Source organism: Paroedura picta, chromosome 5 (genome assembly GCF_049243985.1).
Source record: "Paroedura picta isolate Pp20150507F chromosome 5, Ppicta_v3.0, whole genome shotgun sequence".
NCBI lineage: Eukaryota > Metazoa > Chordata > Lepidosauria > Squamata > Gekkonidae > Paroedura > Paroedura picta.
Window position 1 is genome coordinate 11,507,522 of NC_135373.1, and position 20,306 is coordinate 11,527,827.

Genomic DNA, 20,306 nt, shown 5'->3' on the forward strand with positions numbered 1-20,306 from the left:
CTGAAACGAGAAGGCTGGAAGTGAAACAGGTGTAGGTAAACTTGCTGGCCAAAGAAAGGCACTCAAGCACCCAGTCAAATACTCTGCCAGGCTTAAGTACTATTTTATCTTTTGTAGAGGCAAGAAAGAATAAGCAGTGGGATGAGCAAGCTATTCCAAAAAAGAAAAAAAGAAAGGAAAAAAGGACTAAAGTCTCTCTTACCTGGCTTCTCCTTTGCCAGCTGTTTATCAAGAGCCAGAGTGGTCTTTTCTTCCTGTATGAACATCCGGTCAATCATTACCATCTCGGCTGAAGGACTGACTCTCTGCCAACAGGGAACAGAATATTGGTGAGTGGCAGCAGAAGGACGAGAGCTGTATTTAAAAAGAACCAACTTGAGTCTGTTTCCCCTCCCCTCTTTACCCCACCCACTTTGTAATTTCCTCATTCCTTTTATCAGCTCCTCCATTCTTGAGGAAATTGTAAAACTGCACAATGTATATGTTGATGGTGCTGCATATATGGTAAGGATGAATTAAATGATCCTATATTAACTGAGTAAACAGTTGGGATGAGGGGATGAGGATATATTCACCCTTTTTAAATTCCTTTTATTTGTATGCGTAAGCCCTCTAAATTCCAAATGACACAAAGTCAGGTTGGAAGGAGGCAGCGAACTCAAGGTGAAGTCAGCGACCTCAAAACTGGCTTCTTAGCAAGCCGCTGGTATAGCTCTCATGTGTGGAAAATGGCCTGCTCCTGCTTCCTGATGAGCACTTTCAGTTCTTCATTTGTCTTTACTGATAAAAGATTCAAACAAAGCAGCACTCTGACCAGCAGATAATGTGTTGCACATGTTAGTGGATTAGAAGGCCAATAGGCATTAACAGGCAGAGAACTTGGGTTTTTCTGGAGTGAGATCAGAAGAATCACCCTGAGACTCATACAGAAATATAATAAATAAAAATAAAGGTTTTGATCGCACATCAGCTGCCCTGCACATCCCTGTTTCTTCACAAAACCACTTGCGCTTATTTCCAATTGCAAACACAAATCAAACCGAGAAGCTCTCTGTTCCATGGCAATGTATGAGGAAAGATTGAAGGACTTTGGCCTGTTTAGTCTGCAGAGACAACAACTGATATGATAGCCATCAAATACTCAAAGGGCTGTCACAGAGAGGATGCAGCAGAGTTGTTTTCTGTTGCCCCAGAGAGTTGGTCCAGAACCAGTGGGTTTCAGCCAAACATCCGGAAGAAGTTCCTGATAGAGTGGTTCCTTAGTAAAGGTGGTGGGTTTTCCTTCTTTGAAAGTCTTTAAGCAGAGGCTAGATAGCCATTTGACAGAAATGCTAATTCTGTGAACTTAGGCAGATTGGAAGTCAGTGGGCAGAAGGGACTGTGTTTGTGCTTGGCTCTTGTGGCCCTTTCTTGCATGCTCTTTTATTGTGGAATTTTATCAATTGTTACCTGCTGCAAAAGAGCCTCTTGTGGCGCAGAATGGTAAGGCAGCCGTCTGAAAGCTTTGCCCATGAGGCTGGGAGTTCAATCCCAGCAGCCGGCTCAAGATCGACTCAGCCTTCCATCCTTCCGAGGTCGGTAAAATGAGTACCCAGCTTGCTGGGGGGTAAACAGTCATGACTGGGGAAGGCACTGGCAAACCACCCCGTATTGAGTCTGCCATGAAAACGCTAGAGGGCGTCACCCCAAGGGTCAGACATGACTCGGTGCTTGCACAGGGGATACTTTTACCTTTACCTTTACCTGCTGCAAGCCTGTTATGGGAGTGGAGGGACATACATTGAGTCAATCAATCAATCAATCAATCAAGAATGCATGCATGCATACATGACCAGGGATCAGAAGCTGAATTTCTTCCAGGCCAGACTGGAGAGGGATTCTAGTTGGAGGGAGGGGCATCATCTGGGCATGGAATTGGGTTCACTGTGGGTGGCAGGTAGTTGTAAATTTCCTGCATTCTGCAAGGGGTTGGCAAGATGACCCTGGAGATCCCTTCAGTCTCTATGATTCTACACTTAAAAACAAACTTTCTTTTGGCCTGTTGGAAAATGATCTGACCAAGTGAACACTCATCACTCAAGTCAAGGAAGAGTTCACAATGTGTTTGGGAAGGAAGCCACAGGCAGAGAAGACGCTTACCCGGGATTCCTCCAGGAGCAGCAGGCGGTATTTGTTCAACATGGCTTGTGTGCGTTTTAGTAGTTGCGTGGACACCATTTCAAACTCTTCATCTACTAGACAGGAGCATAATGGGGGAATGAAAGAAGGAAAAGGTTATATGCTTGCCTCCTGCAGATGGGAAGTGCTGCAAGGAAAGGTGTACGAAAAGGTGCTTCAGGTGGGTGGCTGTTGATCTGAAGTAGCAGAACTAAGTTTGAGGCTGGACTCAGACTTTGTTCTGGAAAGCTGGTTGTAATGCATAAAGGCAGTCGTGTCAGTCTGTTGTTGCACAAGGTCCTCCGGCAGCTCAAAGGCAAATCCATTTATCACGGCATGACTTCAGGGGCTTAGCTCCTCAACTGCATTAAGTGATCGCAGTTCCGTAGTTATATAAAATCAATACAGATAGCAACATACAACAGCGCATGCTCAAAGACAATTGAAATGAAAGAGGGCTGGGCCCTCCACAGAACATGGGATCCAACCAGCGCAGCTAGATTAGAGTCTGGTAGCAACTTAAAGGAGAACAAGATTTTGCTTGTAGAAGCTTTTGACAATCAAAGCTTCCTTCATCAGTCTTGATTCATTTGCATCTGATATTGGGAAGGGGGGGGGATAAACTCACCTCTTCGGTAGTCATGAGGAGAAGGTAGTGTCCCCTGGTAGACATGGTAGGGCAAGAGCCTCTGCAAGGCATCTTCAAATGACCGGAACGAGGTTTTGTAATCTGGGTGCAGCACTGCCCCCTGGTGTTTATGCAGCTGTTCCAAGAAACTGGTGGCAGAGAAAGGCACAAGTTAACTTCTCCCAGGAAGCCAGGGTACCTCTTCAAGTATCACACCCAAAACAGGCCCCACAACTTTTCATCATCTTCCCTCCCCAATCCCAGGCACGCCTCACCCAGTCCAAACCTCTATTTCCACTACAATTGCCACTAAAATTTTCTGAGCTGGAATATGTTGACCCTCCTTAGCACAGCAGCATGCTGGAGAGTTCAAATCTCAAATCGCTCTCAAGAACAGGATAGCGGGGGTGAGGGTGGATGGGATTAATTTAGCCAATCTTACATAGGGATGAGAACCCAGGCCTCCCCAGTCCAAACCTCTGTTTTCACTACAATTGCCAATGGTTAAAAAAATCTGACTACTCTTATCCTTAGCAGACCACAGACCCTGAGAAACACTGGCTGGCTGACATGGGGCAAGACTGTGATATCCCAATATGCCACTTTGTTCTTAGGATGGCACATGCATTTTTTGCAGGCTTCAGTATAAACTTACCAAGCTTCCTTGCTGGGCTGTAGCAAGGGAGGTTTTTTCATGCTTCCGAGTTTGTTGTCATACTGCGAAGGAACAAAAGAAGTAAGTGGGGAGGAAAAGAACAGGTAAGTCATAAAGAGAAGCATCTCGCAGCTCACATCTCTGAGAAAAGCTAGTAGGTCAGGGATGAACAAAGGCAAGTATGTGGACTCATCAGGATTATCCTGAGACCTCAGGCAACTATAAAACAAAGTTGCACTTATCTGTAACTATTGTTCATTGAATATCTTCTAAGCAAACACACATGGGGGACTGCGCCTGAGCAGGCCTGTCATCGGATAGATCTTTACATCTAGAAGCCTCCAGGGGGCACTGTTTACCAAATCAGAAGCTTGTGCCTGCCCAGGAACCACATACTACTGTGCAACAGTACCCCCTGCTTGCAGTACCTCTAGTACCGCCAAAGCCAGAACATGCAATGGGGTGAGTGGCGGGGAAAGTACATGTGCCTGCACAGAAAATACTACTCGATGAACAATAATTACAGATAAGTGCAACTTTGTATTCATCATTGATCTTCTGTGCAGTCCCATATGGCAGTGGTCCCCAACCTTTTTATCACTGGGGGCCACTCAACGCTTGACAATTTTACTGAGGCCCGGTGGGGGGGGTAGTTTACTCCTCTACTCTCAACCACTGCCCTAACGCTCTCTGATCACTATGGTAATGTTTAAACATCCCTTCAAAATAAGATACAGACACGCCACAACAATGAACATAAGGAACATTTTATTTTCATGGAAATTTTAACTCATGACAATGACAAATCAATGTCACTGAGCTTGTTTCTCTGCAATGAGATAGTCCCATCTGGGAGTGATGGGAGACAATGACACCTGAAGTGTGTTGTAAAGGGCCGGGGGGATGAAGTAAAGGGCCTGGGGGGTGGGGGAGAAGGCGTCCTTCACGGCCCACCTCCAATTAGTCGACGGACCACATGTGGTCCGCGGCCCACAGGTTAGGGATCGCTACCTTATGGGGACTCTAGCAAGCTACTCACCAGATGGTGGGGCATGCTCTCCTCACTTGAACAGTGAGGAAGAACTGTCTTGCCAACTTGAACCTTACATTTCGCCTGAAGATCCAATGTGGAGAGACATACAAATATGTCTGCCAACAACCAGTTGGCAGCTCTGCAGATTTCCATCAAAGGCACTCCATCCAGGAAAGCTGCAGGAGAAGCCACTGCCCTAGCAGAATGGGCATGAACATTCAATGGGCATGGCAATCTGTCTGTGTCATAATACCCCCTAATGCTTCTGACAATCGATTGGGACAGGGTCCAAGGATGATGCTCTCCTACTTCTCTTAGAGCCACCATACAAACAAACTATCTCTGTGAGACTGCCTTCTTCACTACATCCCCTCAAAAAGATTAAGATCTAGTGAGCAAAATTTGCTCAAGAATCCTGGCTTTAAAGAGATAAGATTGGCCGGTGGGACACTCTACTCCAGCCTTTCTCACCGCCGAGAAACCCCTGTAACATTCTTCCCTGGTTGAGAAACCTGCTCTACCCAATGATATCAAGCCCCTGGAGTACTTCAGACAGTTCCATGGGGACTGTAAGACAGAGCTGTTCCACCAGGCCTACAGTAAAGGCCTAGAAATACCATTAAAATTTTTGGCCTTCCTACCAAAACTATCCACCCACTGACTACCAAGAGTGAGGCAGCCCTTCTAGAATTGTTTGACATTTAAATTATTTGGGTGTCAGGATTTTATATGTTATTGTCTTATTGTTTATGTAATGATGATTGTCGTGAGCCACCCTGAGTCCTCAAGGAAGGACAGCATACAAATGCAAAAATAAATAAATAAAATAATAATGTCCTCCTAACATCTACAGAATGCAATGAGTGCTCATTCTCAAAGCTTGGTGCAGGAAAAAAAATACAGGCAAAGCAATATCTTGGGATAAATGGCCTTAGAAAGAAACCTAAGACTAGGGTAAAGGATTGCCCTTTCAAGAAAGAATTTCACAAATGAGGGATCTGTCTGAAGAGCTCACACACCCTCCTGGCTGAAGTAATAGCTACTAAGAAACATACCTTCCTAGAAAATTCTGCCAAAGAACAGGTAAGGGACATGGAGTCAAATTCTGACGACACAGATTCAGGAGCTTTCTCTGGGGCCGACTTGGACAACAGTTCTGAGGCTTTAAGGGCTTTCTCTCACAACACTGCCTTAAGTTTATATGTCTTACCTGCTGCTGAGCTTTAGGGGTGAAGCATTTGGCAGGCCTTACATGTGGAGATGCTATACCCTTCACCCAAACAGAACAAAGGTCATGTTTGTCAGTTTCGGTCATCCATATCAGGATCACTTCTTGAAAAGGGAATTCTGAGCCGGGGGGGGGGGGGGACTTGGAAGATGATGGTGCTTCAACTACTTGGGCAAAAGAATCCTCTCAATTATAGCTGGAGGATCCAAAAAACATAACCTCCCCCTTCGATAGCAAAAGAGCTCCCTGAGTTCAGACAACTGCCTGGCTGCAGCACACAGTGCCCCCTGGAGACATCTAGCCTGCTCATGCTAGATAAATATGAATAAATAAATATGAATAAATAAAATAAATGCTCAGTCCATCATGTCAGGCTACATAGAAGATCAAAGATGAACACTTAGGTTTCCAATGAGGTGATTTGAAAGTTACAATATTAATAAGGCTTTCTCCACTCATTTCCTGTTGGGTGATGGTGACAGAAAGTGAAATAAGTGTTTCAGGTGTGTAGCCATATTGATCCAAAGCAGCAGAACAAAGTTTGAGTCCCATGGAACCTTTAAGGCCAACCAAGTTTTATTCAAAGTGTGCGCTTTCATGTGCATGCACATTTCTTCAGAGCAATGAAATGGAAGTCACCAGACTACATGTATAAGGAGAAGGTTACTTAGCTGTGAATAAGTGAACAGCATCATGAAAATATCCAACAAATACGGAGTATAATGAAGCTGTTTAGCCGATTCAAGAGCCTTGCTAGAATAAAAATGCCATGCTTAGTGATTAATAGCAGATGTATTCTCAGTTGTAGACCAAATTAAAAGCAACCTGTCTCCAATCAAACATGGAGGCATCCTCACAAGTGACAGGCGTGCTGAGTTAGGTCTCCTGCCCTAAGACCTGAGAATTAGATACTAATCTTCTATTGTAATTCAATACCCTGAAAACTTTATAAACTCATATTGAAAGGCTCTCGAATCTTCTAAACATTTCCATTACATTACATATTTGTTGGATATTTTCATGATACTTCTTACTAATTGACTGCTCATTTACTCTCTCCTTATATATGCAGTCTAGTGATTTCAATTTCATTGTCTGAAGAAATGTGCCTGCACAATGAATGCTCACACCTTAAATAAAACTTAATTGGTCTTAAAAATGCCACTCTTCAGGAAATGGATGGAGGTAAAGCTAAGAAAGGGTGTACCCTTTAATATACCTTTACCTTTAATATAAGTGTTGCTTTTTGTAGTTTAAAAAAATGCAACAAAATCTTCTTTGGAGGAGGCACTTTTCTTTAAAACTGACACACTGGGGCCCCCTTCCAGCACACAGGAGTTGTGTCCTTTTGCATAACTACACAAGGAACAGCTATAACTACCTGGTGGAATGAGCTCCCTAAGGAGATCAGAACCCTGCCCGACCTTCCGCAGTTCTGCAGGGCCTGCAAAAGGGAGCTCCTCCACCAGGCATTCACTTGAGGCCGACCGTCTCAGAACACCTGCTGATCCCCCCAGACACCCTCCCATGAATGCAATAACTAACCTCCCAATGTTGTTATTATTTATACTACTAATGTTCCTATAGATTATTAAGATGATTGTTGGAAATAATGAGGTATTGAACTGTTATAATGTTTTGAAAATTGTTAGAAAGTTTACACCGAACATATGAACAACTTTCATATGTTCATGTTCTAACAAAGTTAGATAATGTTTCAATGTCAACTGCCAAGAGCTGCAAAGAATGGGCGGTATAAAAATCCAAGCAAACAAACAAACAAACAAATCAATCTAAAATCACACTTCCGCAGGGCCCACAAGATGGAGCTCTTCCGCTGAGCCTATGGTTGAGGCCAGTTCGGACGAATACATACAATGTGGGCCTTTCCCGTTGCAACCCAATATGTCAGTGTCTGCCCCAATCAGAAGAAACATTGGGGATCACCAACTGCCTGGTAAATTAGAAGAAGCAGAAGAACAAGAAGTAGAAGTGTTGGTTCTTATATGCCGCTTTTCTCTACCCGAAGAAGGCTCAAAGTGGCTTACAGTCGCCTTCCCTTTCCTCTCCCCACAACAGACACCCTGTGAGGTGGGTGAGGCTGAGAGAGCCCTGATATCACTGCTCGGTCAGAACAGTTTTATCAGTGCTATGGTGAGCCCAAGGTCACCCAGCTGGCTGCATATGGGGGGGGGGGGGCAGAATCGAACCTGGCATGGCATATTAGAAGTCCGCACTCCTAACCACTACACCAAAACACTACACCAAATTATAATACAATTAAAATCAGTTATTTTAATTAACTGATTTTAATTGTATTATACTTTAACTGTATTGTATTTTGACATTGTTGTAAACCACCCCAAGATGGCTGTGCTAATAGGGGAAGGCTAGAAATCTGTAACAGCGAGAGCAGTTTATAATAATTCGCTAAGGACTAAGTGGCCAGAGAGTGGGCGTGGCATGTCAGAGGCAGGGCCCAATCGGTCACGCCCACTCAGGACTTTGGCCCAATCATTAGGCCAAAGTTCTGACCGGGCCACCCAGCTGAGCCAGGGGCAATCTGGAGACATCCCTGCCAGTCTGCCCCTGACCACCACAGGGAGAGGAAATCAGTAGGGCTGCCAAGGGGGAGGAGGATAGAGGCTTGGACAGGCTGCACCAGCCCTTTTTGCCCCAAGGCTGCCCTAACTGTCATATCCAATTGTAACAACCCTCACTTTGCCTCAGAACACTGACAGAGATGGCAGGAGGCTGGTGAATGCTCTCCCTCCCTCTACCCTCCCTTCAGACCTGCTGCAAAGGAGCCCCTGACTGAGGGGATGGAGATATTTCCAAGAGCAACGCAGGGGAGTCTGAGGGCATGGGTGTGGGCATTCCTTTTGAGGGGGAGGAGCTTTCCCTTCTGCCAAACAGTTAGCTGACAGGGAGGTCACAGAAAAGTCCTTTCCCACTTAAAATACTGCTCTGGCCAGGAGTTAGAAACAGCCAAGACATATGTATTTCTTCTTCGTAACTTTCTGCAGATTTGAGCCCAACTGCACAGCGTTATTCTGCAGACAAAACTGGATGCTGTTGCGGAGGTTCTTTTGTCTCCTGTTTCATCTGTATAATAACCCTGTGCAGTAGGCCTCAAGTCTTTCAATTCAAAAACAACTTTTGTGGGAGGCCTTAAATGTTTCTTCTCATAGAATCATAGAATCATAGAGTTGGAAGGGGCCATACAGGCCATCTAGTCCAACCCCCTGCTCAACGCAGGATTAGCCCTAAGCATCCTAAAGCATCCAAGAAAAGTGTGTATCCAACCTTTGCTTGAAGACTGCCAGTGAGGGGGAGCTCACCACCTCCTTAGGCAGCCTATTCCACTGCTGAACTACTCTGACTGAGAAAAACTTTTTCCTGATATCTAGCCTATATCGTTGTACTTGAAGTTTAAACCCATTACTGCGTGTCCTTTCCTCTGCAGCCAGCAGAAACAGCATCCTGCCCTCCTCCAAGTGACAACCTTTCAAATACTTAAAGAGGGCTATCATGTCCCCTCTCAACCTCCTTTTCTCCAGGCTGAACATTCCCAAGTCCCTCAACCTATCTTCATAGGGCTTGGTCCCTTGGCCCCAGATCATCTTCGTCGCTCTCCTCTGTACCCTTTCAATTTTATCTACGTCCTTCTTGAAGTGAGGCCTCCAGAACTGCACACAGTACTCCAGGTGTGGTCTGACCAGTGCCGTATACAATGGGACTATGACATCTTGTGATTTTGATGTGATGGCTCTGTTGATACAGCCCAAAATGGCATTTGCCTTTTTTACCGCTGCATCACACTGCCTGCTCATGTTTAGTTTACAATCCACAAGTACCCCAAGGTCTCGTTCACACACAGTGCTACCTAGAAGCGTATCCCCCATCCAGTAGGCATGCTTTTCATTTTTCTGACCCAGATGCAGAACTTTACACTTATCTTTATTAAATTGCATCTTGTTCTCATTTGCCCATTTTTCCATTGTGTTCAGATCTCGTTGAACTCTGTCTCTATCTTCCGGAGTATTTGCCAGTCCTCCCAATTTGGTGTCATCTGCAAACTTGATGAGTAGTCCCTCCACCCCCTCATCTAGATCATTAATAAATATGTTAAAAAGTACCGGGCCGAGCACCGAACCCTGAGGTACCCCGCTACTCACCTCTCTCCAGTCTGATGAAACACCATTGACAACAACTCTTTGAGTGCGGTTCTCTAACCAATTCCCTATCCACCTAACGATCTGAAAATCCAGATTGCAGTCCTTCAACTTATCCATCAGAACATCATGGGGAACCTTGTCAAAAGCTTTACTAAAATCCAAGTAAATGACATCAACCGAATTTCCCCGATCCAGCAAACCTGTTACTTGGTCAAAAAAGGAAACTAGGTTGGTCTGGCAGGACCTGTTGGAGACAAATCCATGCTGACTTCCTTGGATCACCAAATTGTCCTCCAGATGTTTGCAGATCGCTCCCTTTAATATCTGCTCCATTATCTTCCCCACAACAGAGGTCAGACTCACTGGTCTGTAGTTTCCCGGGTCATCCTTCCTCCCTTTTTTGAAGATCGGAATAACGTTTGCTCTTTTCCAGTCCTCCGGGACATCTCCAGTCCTTAAAGAGGTTCCGAAGATGATGGACAAGGGCTGTGCAAGTTCTCTGGAAAGTTCTTTGAGTACTCTCGGGTGCATTTCATCCGGACCAGGGGATTTGAACTCATCCAGTGCAGCTAAATGCCTCTCGACCACCTCTCTATCCATGTTAACCTGCCACCCAGACACTATCCTTTGGCTACAGCCATCTCTAGATGTGCCTAAACACTTTGACCTGTGGGAAAAAACAGATGTAAAATAGGCACTAAGCCTTTCTGCTTTCTCTGCATCTTTCATTAGAGTTTGTCCATCCGCACCCAACAGCGGGCCTATTGCCTCCTTTACTTTACGTTTGCTCCTCACGTAACTGAAAAATCTTTTCTTGTTACAATGGGCTTCCCTGGCCAATCTTAGCTCACTCTCAGCTTTGGCCTTTCTGATGATTGATCTACAGTGCCTAGTAACCTGTAGGTACTCTTCTTTAGAGCTCTGTCCTTCCCTCCATTTCCTGAACATTTTCCTTTTCTTTCTTAGTTCCTCTTGAAGTTCTCTGTTCATCCAAATAGGCTTCTTAGAGCTCCTGCAGTGTTTTCGTATTTCTGGAATAGTCATTGATTGAGCATGCAATAGCTCTTGTTTGAATAGCGCCCACCCTTCACATGCTCCCTTCCCTTCCAGCATTCTCGTCCATGGTATGACACTCATCATGTCTCTGAGTTTATTAAAGTTTGCCCTACGAAAATCCAACATCCGCGTCTGGCTACAAGCTTCCTTGGCTCCCCATCTCAAAAGGAATTCTATGAGGACATGGTCACTTCCCCCTAGGGTCCCCACCTCCTTCACCTCATCCACCAACTCTCCACCACAACCCTGTCCAAAGTAGGCATTTCTGCCTGGGGAGCTGATCTTTATACTCTGCAGGTGAGCTGTAATTTCAGGAGCTCTCCAGGCCTCACCTGGAGGTTAGCTATCCCTGGGTTGGAAATATTCCTGGAGGTTTGGAGGTAGGACTTCAAAATCATACAATGCCTCAGTGTTCAGTCTTTGAAGGAACCATTTTTGCCTGTAGAGCTGATCATTATAATCTAGAGATGAGCAGCAATCTAGATACTATGGAAGAGGCTTGCAGGCTGCAGTTGGGAGGGAGTGGTGCGGGTGTGTTCCTCCTGGGCTATGGGCAGTCCTTACAAGCAACTGTTTGTATTCTGGGGTGCAGATAGATGGACCAGCATCAGTCCTGTGAGTCTGGAAAGTGCAGGAAGATCTAAATAAAGAATATTTACAGCCTGAAACTGTAAATAGTGAACAAGTAAATGGCTGGAGAGACATGGGAACTGACTTGACTTTTTCCAACCTTGGCTTTTGGGAACTGGCTTGACTTTTTCCAAACTTCCAACTTTTTCCAAATAAAAAACCAGGCCTTACTAAAGTCAAGACTGCTGTGCACAGAGAGACTTCCTCTTAGGGTTGCCAACTTCCATGTGATGCTCTCTACCCCACTTCCCTCATGGGGCGTCTGCTATAGGGAGAGGAAGGGCAGACAATTGGAAACTGCTTTGAGACACCTGAGGCCTGCTGGGTCACTGCAGCCCATTCCCAGTTCTCTCAGACATCTCACAGCCCCACATCCCTCACAGGTTGTCTATTGTGGGAAGACGAAGGGGAAAGGTGTTTGTAAACCGCTTTGAAACTCCTTTGTGTAGTCATAGAATCATAGAATCGTAGAGTTGGAAGGGGCCATACAGGCCATCTAGTCCAACCCCCTGCTCAAAGCAGGATCAGCCCTAAGCATCCTAAAACATCCAAGAAAAGTGTGTATCCAACCTTTGCATGAAGACTGCCAGTGAGGGGCAGTTCACCACCTCCTTAGTTTAAACCCATTACTGTGTGTCCTCTCCTCTGCAGCCAACAGAAACAGCATCCTGCCCTCTTCCAAGTGACAACCTTTCAAATACTTAAAGAGGGCTATCATGTCCCCTCTCAACCTCCTTTTCTCCAGGCTGAACATTCCCAAGTCCTTCAACCTATCTTCATAAGGCTTGGTCCCTTGGCCCCAGATCATCTTCGTCACTCTCCTCTGTACCCTTTCAATTTTATCTACGTCCTTCTTGAAGTGAGGCCTCCAGAACTACACACAGTACTCCAGGTGTGGTCTGACCAGTGCCGTATAAAATGGGACTATGACATCTTGTGATTTTGATGTGATGCCCCTGTTGATACAGCCCAAAATGGCATTCGCCTTTTTTACCGCTGCATCATACTGCCTGCTCATGTTTAGTTTACAATCCATAAGTACCCCAAGGTCTCGTTCACACACAGTGTTACCTAGAAGCGTATCCCCCATCCAGTAGGCATGCTTTTCATTTTTCTGACCCAGATGCAGAACTTTACACTTATCTTTATTAAATTGCATCTTGTTCTCATTTGCCAATTTTTCCATTGTATTCAGATCTCGTTGAACTCTGTCTCTATCTTCCGGAGTATTTGCCAGTCCTCCCAATTTGGTGTCATCTGCAAACTTGATGAGTAGTCCCTCCACCCCCTCATCTAGATCATTAATAAATATGTTAAAAAGTACCGGACTGAACACCGAGCCCTGAGGTGCCCCGCTACTCACCTCTCTCCAGTCTGATGAAACAACATTGACAACAACTGTGCAGTTCTCTAACCAATTCTCTATCTACTTAACTATCTGAAAATCCGGATTGCAGTCCTTCAACTTATCCATCAGAACATCATGGGGAACCTTGTCAAAATCTTTACTAAAATACAAGTAAATGACATCAACCAAATTTCCACAATCCAGCAAACCTGTTACTTGATCAGGTTTTCTGATGATTGATGATTGATCTACAGTGCCTAGTAACCTGTAGGTACTCTTCTTTAGAGCTCTGTCCTTCCCTCCATTTCCTGAGCATTTCCTGAGCATTTCCTGAACATTTTCCTTTTCTTTCTTCGTTCTTTTTGAAGTTCTCTGTTCATTCAAATAGGCTTCTTAGAGCTCCTGCAGTGTTTTCGTCTTTCTGGGATAGTCATTGATTGAGCATGCAATAGCTCTTGTTTGAGTAGCGCCCACCCTTCACATGCTCCCTTCCCTTCCAGCATTCTCGTCCATGGTATGACACTCATCATGTCTCTGAGTTTATTAAAGTTTGCCATACGAAAATCCAAAATCCGCATCTACAAACTTCCTTGCCTCCCCATCTCAAAAGGAATTCTATGAGGACATGGTCACTTCCCCCTAGGGTCCCCACCTCCTTCACCTCATTCACCAACTCTTGCCTGTTGGTCAGCATTAAGTCCAGTATGGCTGAACCTCTTGTGGGTTCATCTACCATTTGATAAATGAAATTGTCAGCCAGGCAGGTCAGAAAGTTGCATGACTGAGGACGCTTCGCAGAGTTTGTTTCCCAGCACACATCTGGGAAATTGAAGTCACCCATGATGACAAGGTCCTGCCGCTTGGATATTTTCTCAAGCTGCTCACAAAGTGCAGCATCCACATCCTCTCGTTGTTCAGGCGGTCGGTAGCAGACACCAACCACCACACTGTTTGTTTTCCCCTCGCTTATTTTCACCCAGATGCTTTCCACTGTAGATATGCTCTCCTTCACTAGAATTTCCTGACAGGTTTGCCTTTTCCTTACATACAGTGCCACTCCTCCACCTCTTCAATCTATTCTGTTTTTTCTGAACAACAGGGTACAAAAATCCAGTTCTTCTTCTAAGGAACAACCATGAAAGAAGCATGTGGGCACATAACATTTTATCAACAGTGAAAAAATGGAGACAGAAGGAGCAGGGTGGACACCTGTGTACTGCGACTACCCCGTGTGTATTAGGGCAGGGGGACATTTTGTTAAACATTTTGTTAAACATTTTGGGTCTGTGGCCTAATTCACACAAGAAGGGAAATGATTCAGAACTGGGAGGAATTGGTTGCCATGTAATCTCCCCCTAAGAAGAGTCTCTAGTCTTCACATATCTGAAGACATGGCTCTGGAAAGCTCATCTGTAACCACCATGCCACAATTCCCAAAGGTCAGTCCTCTCCCATATTCAACTAACATTCCTCTCCCATACTCAACAAACACAGGTTCTTGACACTCATATCTCCATGCCCTCATTTGTCACCACACCACCACAGCCTCCCACACAACACATACATTCAACCCCATGCCCTTACAGACTGGACAACTCCTCCCCTTCCTCTTCCCACCACCAAGCTCTAGCGCCCGTTGTATTCCTGGATACAACGGGCTTTGTCCCTAGTTCAATAATAAATTTTAATACAATTTCTCTTTTTCTCCAGTACTCTTCTTCAAAGACACTTGGAAAAATATAAACACAAATAAACTGACTGGCAAGCACACCCTTCCTCACCTGCTGCTGGATTTGGGTAGGGGCTGAAGGCATGAGTTGAGGCAAACTCTTCCCAAGCACCTGGAACTGCAGAGCACCTTTCCCCAGGTTCAGGCCAGACACGGAACTAATGACACCAGGCTTGGTCTGCCGAAGAAGCGAGGAAGCTGAGTTTACACTCAAAGTGTTGGAATGAATTAAAAACACCATGGCTAGAGGAAATGGCTAGCCATACAGGCAGCAAGAAATCCAGTGCTCAAGGGGTGCCATTACCATTGCAGATGTGGGATATGTGGCTGGGAATCCAGTAACCAAGATCTAATTGCTGAACAATAATCGTCCATAAATATGGCAGGTACTTAAAAACAAAAGCAGAACGATTTGGGTGTGCTCAGATTGTTCTGGTGTGACTTCTTCATTCTAGCACCTCACTGTCTGGTTTTGTTTTCCTGGGCCGAAGAGGAATGGCTAAAAGACCCTCAGGGGAGGGTGGTATATAAATATAATAAAAAATAAAATAAATATGTACTTGGGAGCTGTGAGAGAGATTAGTCACCACAAAGGGTCGGAGAGAGAACTACTGATTCACAATCTGAGTTCTCTCAGACATCCTTTTTTGTACTTTAAAGCACCACAGCTGTGGACACATTCCACATGTACGATTTTGCTCATCGATGTCCTGTGCAAGAGGGTCTGTTTTTAACAAGACTGGAATGTGTCTATGAGGGGAACTGACATGGTTCCATCCCCTATCTGGTTGCATTCCAGCATATGGGGCATCTTTTCTCCCACCCAGAGACAGAGAGAGAGAGAGCACTTTCCTCCATTTGAGGATGTTCGGAGAAAAGGGAAAAACTCTCTGAGCCCATTTTAATCCTTTCTAAAATGGGGACTTTTTCTCCTACCTGACTAAAACTGGGCAAATATGATCATGGAATCATAGAGTTGGAAGGGGCCATACAGGCCATCTAGTCCAACCCCCTGCTCAACGCAGGATCAGCCCTAAGCATCCTAAAGCATCCAAGAAAAGTGTGTATCCAACCTTTGCTTGAAGACTGCCAGTGAGGGGGAGCTCACCACCTCCTCAGGCAGCCTATTCCACTGCTGAACTACTCTGACTGTGAATTTCCCCCCCCTGATATCTAGCCTATATCGTTGTACTTGTAGTTTAAACCCATTACTGAAGACCTTTGAAATCACTTTGTTGATTTGACCTCGACAATTAAACCAACTGTAAGTCCCCTGAGTACACATCTACTCTACTGAGGGGAGAACTATGGTAAATGAGAAAAGAAGCCACTATTGTAACTAGCAGTGCCTGCAAGGAGTCTGCCAGGTGCTCCTGCTGGCCCACAGCTCCTTCTTTTAATCCAGGAAAGGTGTGCAAGACAGAGGGCAGAGCCTTCCCCCTCACCCCGCCCTCCCTCAATGGCTTAGGCAGCTGTCAAAAGGCCAAACTTCTAAAGGCTTAAGGTCACACTCATTGTCCTGGCCCACAGCTACCCACTTGAATCTGTCCAGACATACAAATGATTTCCCCAGAAACTGCTGCAAAAAGTTCAGCATGAGGATCCACACTGGAACAGAACAGCCCAAAGATACTCTAAGTAATGTGTGCAAAACACATCTCAATTCTTCATTCCTATTCTTACGTTACCTCACCTGAACATATGCTTGGTCCATGTAGTCTCTCTAAACACCTTTAAATAAGCTGGTTAAGTGTGTTAAGTTACCCCAGGCTGTAAAAAACACATTTCTCCCTCCCTAAGGGTTTAATGTACACTGCCCTGACCTATTTGCTGAATAGATCACTATATGAATGAATGAATCAACCAAACAATCAAACAAACTTCTAAAAGCAGGGATAGCTCTTTGCTTTTCCACCTTGTGCCTTGTGGTCATAGTCTCGTGGAGGTACGGAAAGCAGGAAGCATTTGCCAAGTGACTCTGAAATGTATCATCGCCCAGTCCCCAAGGATCAGAGCCATTCCTTCAGCCCTGGAGCAGCACAGTCCTTGCTCAAGAACTGCGCTGCCTCTGAGAGGCACAAGAGCTAAAAATAAACAATTAGGCAACATCAGTTGTAAGAAAGAACAGTGGCTACAACAAAAGCCCACCTGAACTGGCTGTTGCATGGCCAGAGGGATCGTAGGTTTTCCTTGTCCGGTGGATGTTTTCCCAATGGAAAGAGCTGTGGAGCCACTGGAAAAGGGTTTGCTCTCCGTGGGAGCTGCAGCAGCAACTGGGTGTGGGGGGGGAGACAACAAAAAAGGTTTACAGAACAGAGCAAGGTTTACAGAACAGACACATTTTTGGGAATACTGACTAGGGTAGATCACAAGCTGCAGTCAGTTCCCCCCAAACATTTCATTCCCAGATGCAGTTGTTGTTGTTGTTAGATGCGAAGTCGTGACCAACCCATCGTGACCAAATGGACAATGATCCTCCAGGCCTTCCTGTCCTCTACCATTCCCCGGAGTCCATTTAAGTTTGCACCTACTGCTTCAGTGACTCCATCCAGCCACCTCATTCTCTGTCGTCCCTTTCTTTTTTTGCCCTCAATCGCTCCCAGCATTAGGCTCTTCTCCAGGGAGTCCTGGCTTCTCATGAGGTGGCCAAAGTATTTGAGTTTCATCTTCAGGATCTGGCCTTCTAAGGAGCAGTCTGGGCTGATCTCCTCTAGGACTGACCGGTTTGTTCGCCTTGCAGTCCAAGGGACTCGCAAGAGTCTTCTCCAGCACCAGAGTTCAAAAGCCTCAGTTCTTTGACGCTTGGCCTTCCTTATGGTACAACTTTCGCAGCCATACATTGCAATGGGAATACCATAGCCTTGACTAAACACACTTTTGTTGGCAGGGTGATGTCTCTGCTTTTTAGGATGCTGTCTAGATTTGCCATAGCTTTCCTTCCCAGGAGCAAGCGTCTTTTAATTTCTTTGCTGCAGTCCCCATCTGCAGTGATCTTGGAGCCCAGGAAAATAAAATCTGTCACTATCTCCATTTCTTCCCCATCTATTTGCCAGGAATTGAGAGAGCTGGATGACATGATCTTTGTTTTCTTGATGTTGAATTTCAAGCCAACTTTTGCACTCTCCTCCTTCACCCGCATCAACAGGCTCTTTAGTTCCTCTTCACTTTCTGCCATTAGAGTGGTATCATCTGCATATCTGAGGTTGTTGATATTTCTCCCTGCAATCATGATGCCAATTTGTGACTCCTCTAATCCCGTCTTTCTCATGATGTGCTCCGCATACAAGTTAAATAGGCAAGGCGACAGTATACAGCCTTGCCAAACTCCTTTCTCAATTTTGAACCAATCGGTGATTCCATGTTCAGTTCTCACTGTTGCTTCTTGACCTGCATATAAGTTTCTCAAGAGACAAATAAGATGCTCTGGTATTCCCATCTCTTTAAGAACTTACCACAATTTGTTGTGCTCCACACAATCAAAAGCTTTAGCATAGTCAATGAAGCAGAAGTAAATGTTCTTCAGGAACTCCCTAGCTTTCTCCATGATTCAGCATATGTTGGAAATTTGGTCTCTAGTTCCTCTGCCTCTTCGAAATCCTGCTTGTACTTCTGGTCCACATTTTGCTGGAGCCTAGCTTGTAGGATTTTGAGCATAACTTTGCCAGCATGAGAAATGAGTGCAATGGTGCGGTAGTTTGAACATTCCTTGGCATTGCCCTTCTTTGGGATTGGAATGTAAACTGACCTTTTCTAATCCTGTGGCCATTGTTGAGTTTTCCAAATTTGCTGGCCTATTGAGTGTAGCACTTTTACTGCATTGTCTTTTAAGATTTTGAATAGTTCAACTGGAATGCTGTCACCACCACTAGCTTTATTGTTGCTCAGACTTCCTAAGGCCCTTTTGACTTCACATTCCAGGATGTCTGGCTCCAGGTTAGTAACTACCCCATTGTGGCTATCAGGGATGTTAAGCTTGCTCTTGTATAGTTCTTCTGTATAATTTTGCCACCTTTTTAAAATTTCTTCTGCTTCTGTGAGGTCCCTACCATTTTGGTCCCTTATCATACCCATCTTTGCATGAAACGTTCTCTTCATATCTCCAATTTTCTTGAAAAGATCTCTGGTACTCCCCATTCTATTGTTTTCTTCTATTTGTTTGCACTGTTCATTTAAGAAGCCATTCTTATATCTTCTAGCTTTTCTCTGGAATTATGCATTCAATTGGGTGTATCTTTCTCTTTCTCCCTTGCCTTTCACTTCCCTTCTCTCCTTAGCTATTTGTAAAGCTTCCTCAGACAGCCATTTTGATTTCTTGCATTTCTTTTTCTTTGGGATGGTTTTAGTTGCTACCTCTTGTACAATGTTGCGAACCTCCGTCCATTCCTGAGTGGCCTAGTGCTTTTCCCTACTTTCTTCAATTTAAGCCTAAATTTTGCAACAAGAAGCTGATGATTTGAACCACAATCATCTCCTGGTCTTGTTTTTACTGACTGTATAGAACTTCTCCATCTTTGGCTGCAGAGCATATAGTCAATCTGATTTCTGTGTTGACTGTCTGGTGATGTCCATGTGTAGAGTTGTCTCTTGGGTTGCTGGAAAAGAGTGTTTGCTATGACCATTGTATTCTCTTGACAAAATTCTACCAACCTGTGCCCTGCTTCATTTTGTACTCCAAGACCAAACTTATCTGTTATCCCGGTTATCCTTTGGCTTCCTGTCCATTGGGTTTTTATGGCAAAGATACTGGAGTGGTTTGCTCTGGGCTATGACCCGTCCGTCTTGGGTGGCCCTGTACGGCATAGCTCATAGCTTCACTGAGCTACACAAGCAATCCTTGAAGGGGGATCCTTGAAGGGGTGTATGCCTTACTGATACACAACTTGACCCATCGCGCCACCATTGAGGCCAGAACCTTCCTACCAATATTCTGGATCGTATAAGACATAGAGAGTCCGAACAGCGGAAGCCATCCATCCATCTCAAGTAAATGCGGAGTGCTCTGCGAACGTAAAGCATATGCTGCTCCTTGTCACGAGGGTTTGATAGTTTGGGAAAGAACACCGGCAGCACCACTGGCTGCTCCAGGTGAAAGGAAGAACAGGCTTTCGGCCTGAAACTTGGGTTGCTTCTCAACCAAGCCCTTTTCAAAGATGCAGAACTCTCATCTGGAGGAGAGCACTGCGAGTTCTAATATGGGCCTGGATGACGTAATTGCCACCAGGAAGGAGACCTTCCAAGTCTGTATGTTCAACTCTACCCTTCGGATGGGCTCGAAGGGGGGCTTCGTGAGTTCCCAGAGAACCACCGGGAGACTCCAAGTGGGAAACCTGTGGAAAACTGGTTTGTCCAATTGTGCAGCTCCCTTGAGAAACTTGATGTAGACATTGGTCGAAAAGGATTTGTGGCGCTCGAGTCCCAATACAGTGTTGATTGCAGCCACCTGCCTCCTCAAGGTGTTTGCCCTGAGGCCTAGCTTCCTACCTGCGTTCAGGAAGGTGAGGATGTCTTTGCACGATGGGTTATAGACGTGTCTGGTGGAAGGTCTCCGTCCTGAACTTCCATTTGCGGACCCACATGTTGAGCCTCGAGATTCACAACAGCTTGCCATTCCCCTGACTTCTTGGGCATAATGAAGAGGACCGAGTACGTTCCGGTGTGTCTCTG

The 20,306-nt window shown here is 45.2% G+C and overlaps 1 protein-coding gene across 10 annotated transcripts in view; it reads right to left on the bottom strand.

Moving 5' to 3' along the window:
• The window catches only part of BICRA (BRD4 interacting chromatin remodeling complex associated protein), a 151,146-nt gene that overhangs the window by 8,872 nt on the left and 121,968 nt on the right, over positions 1–20,306 (bottom strand). For 7 of the 10 annotated variants that reach the window (XM_077336494.1, XM_077336495.1, XM_077336491.1 and 4 more), the window contains 6 exons: positions 16,791–16,915; positions 14,695–14,820; positions 3,441–3,502; positions 2,786–2,934; positions 2,140–2,234; positions 203–305 (listed from right to left, as the gene is read on the bottom strand). In XM_077336494.1, the coding sequence (XP_077192609.1) occupies positions 203–305; positions 2,140–2,234; positions 2,786–2,934; positions 3,441–3,502; positions 14,695–14,820; positions 16,791–16,915 (660 nt within the window). The remainder of the gene's footprint in view (positions 1–202; positions 306–2,139; positions 2,235–2,785; positions 2,935–3,440; positions 3,503–14,694; positions 14,821–16,790; positions 16,916–20,306) is intronic. The other 3 variants (XM_077336499.1, XM_077336490.1, XM_077336496.1) reach the window with 2 other exon arrangements.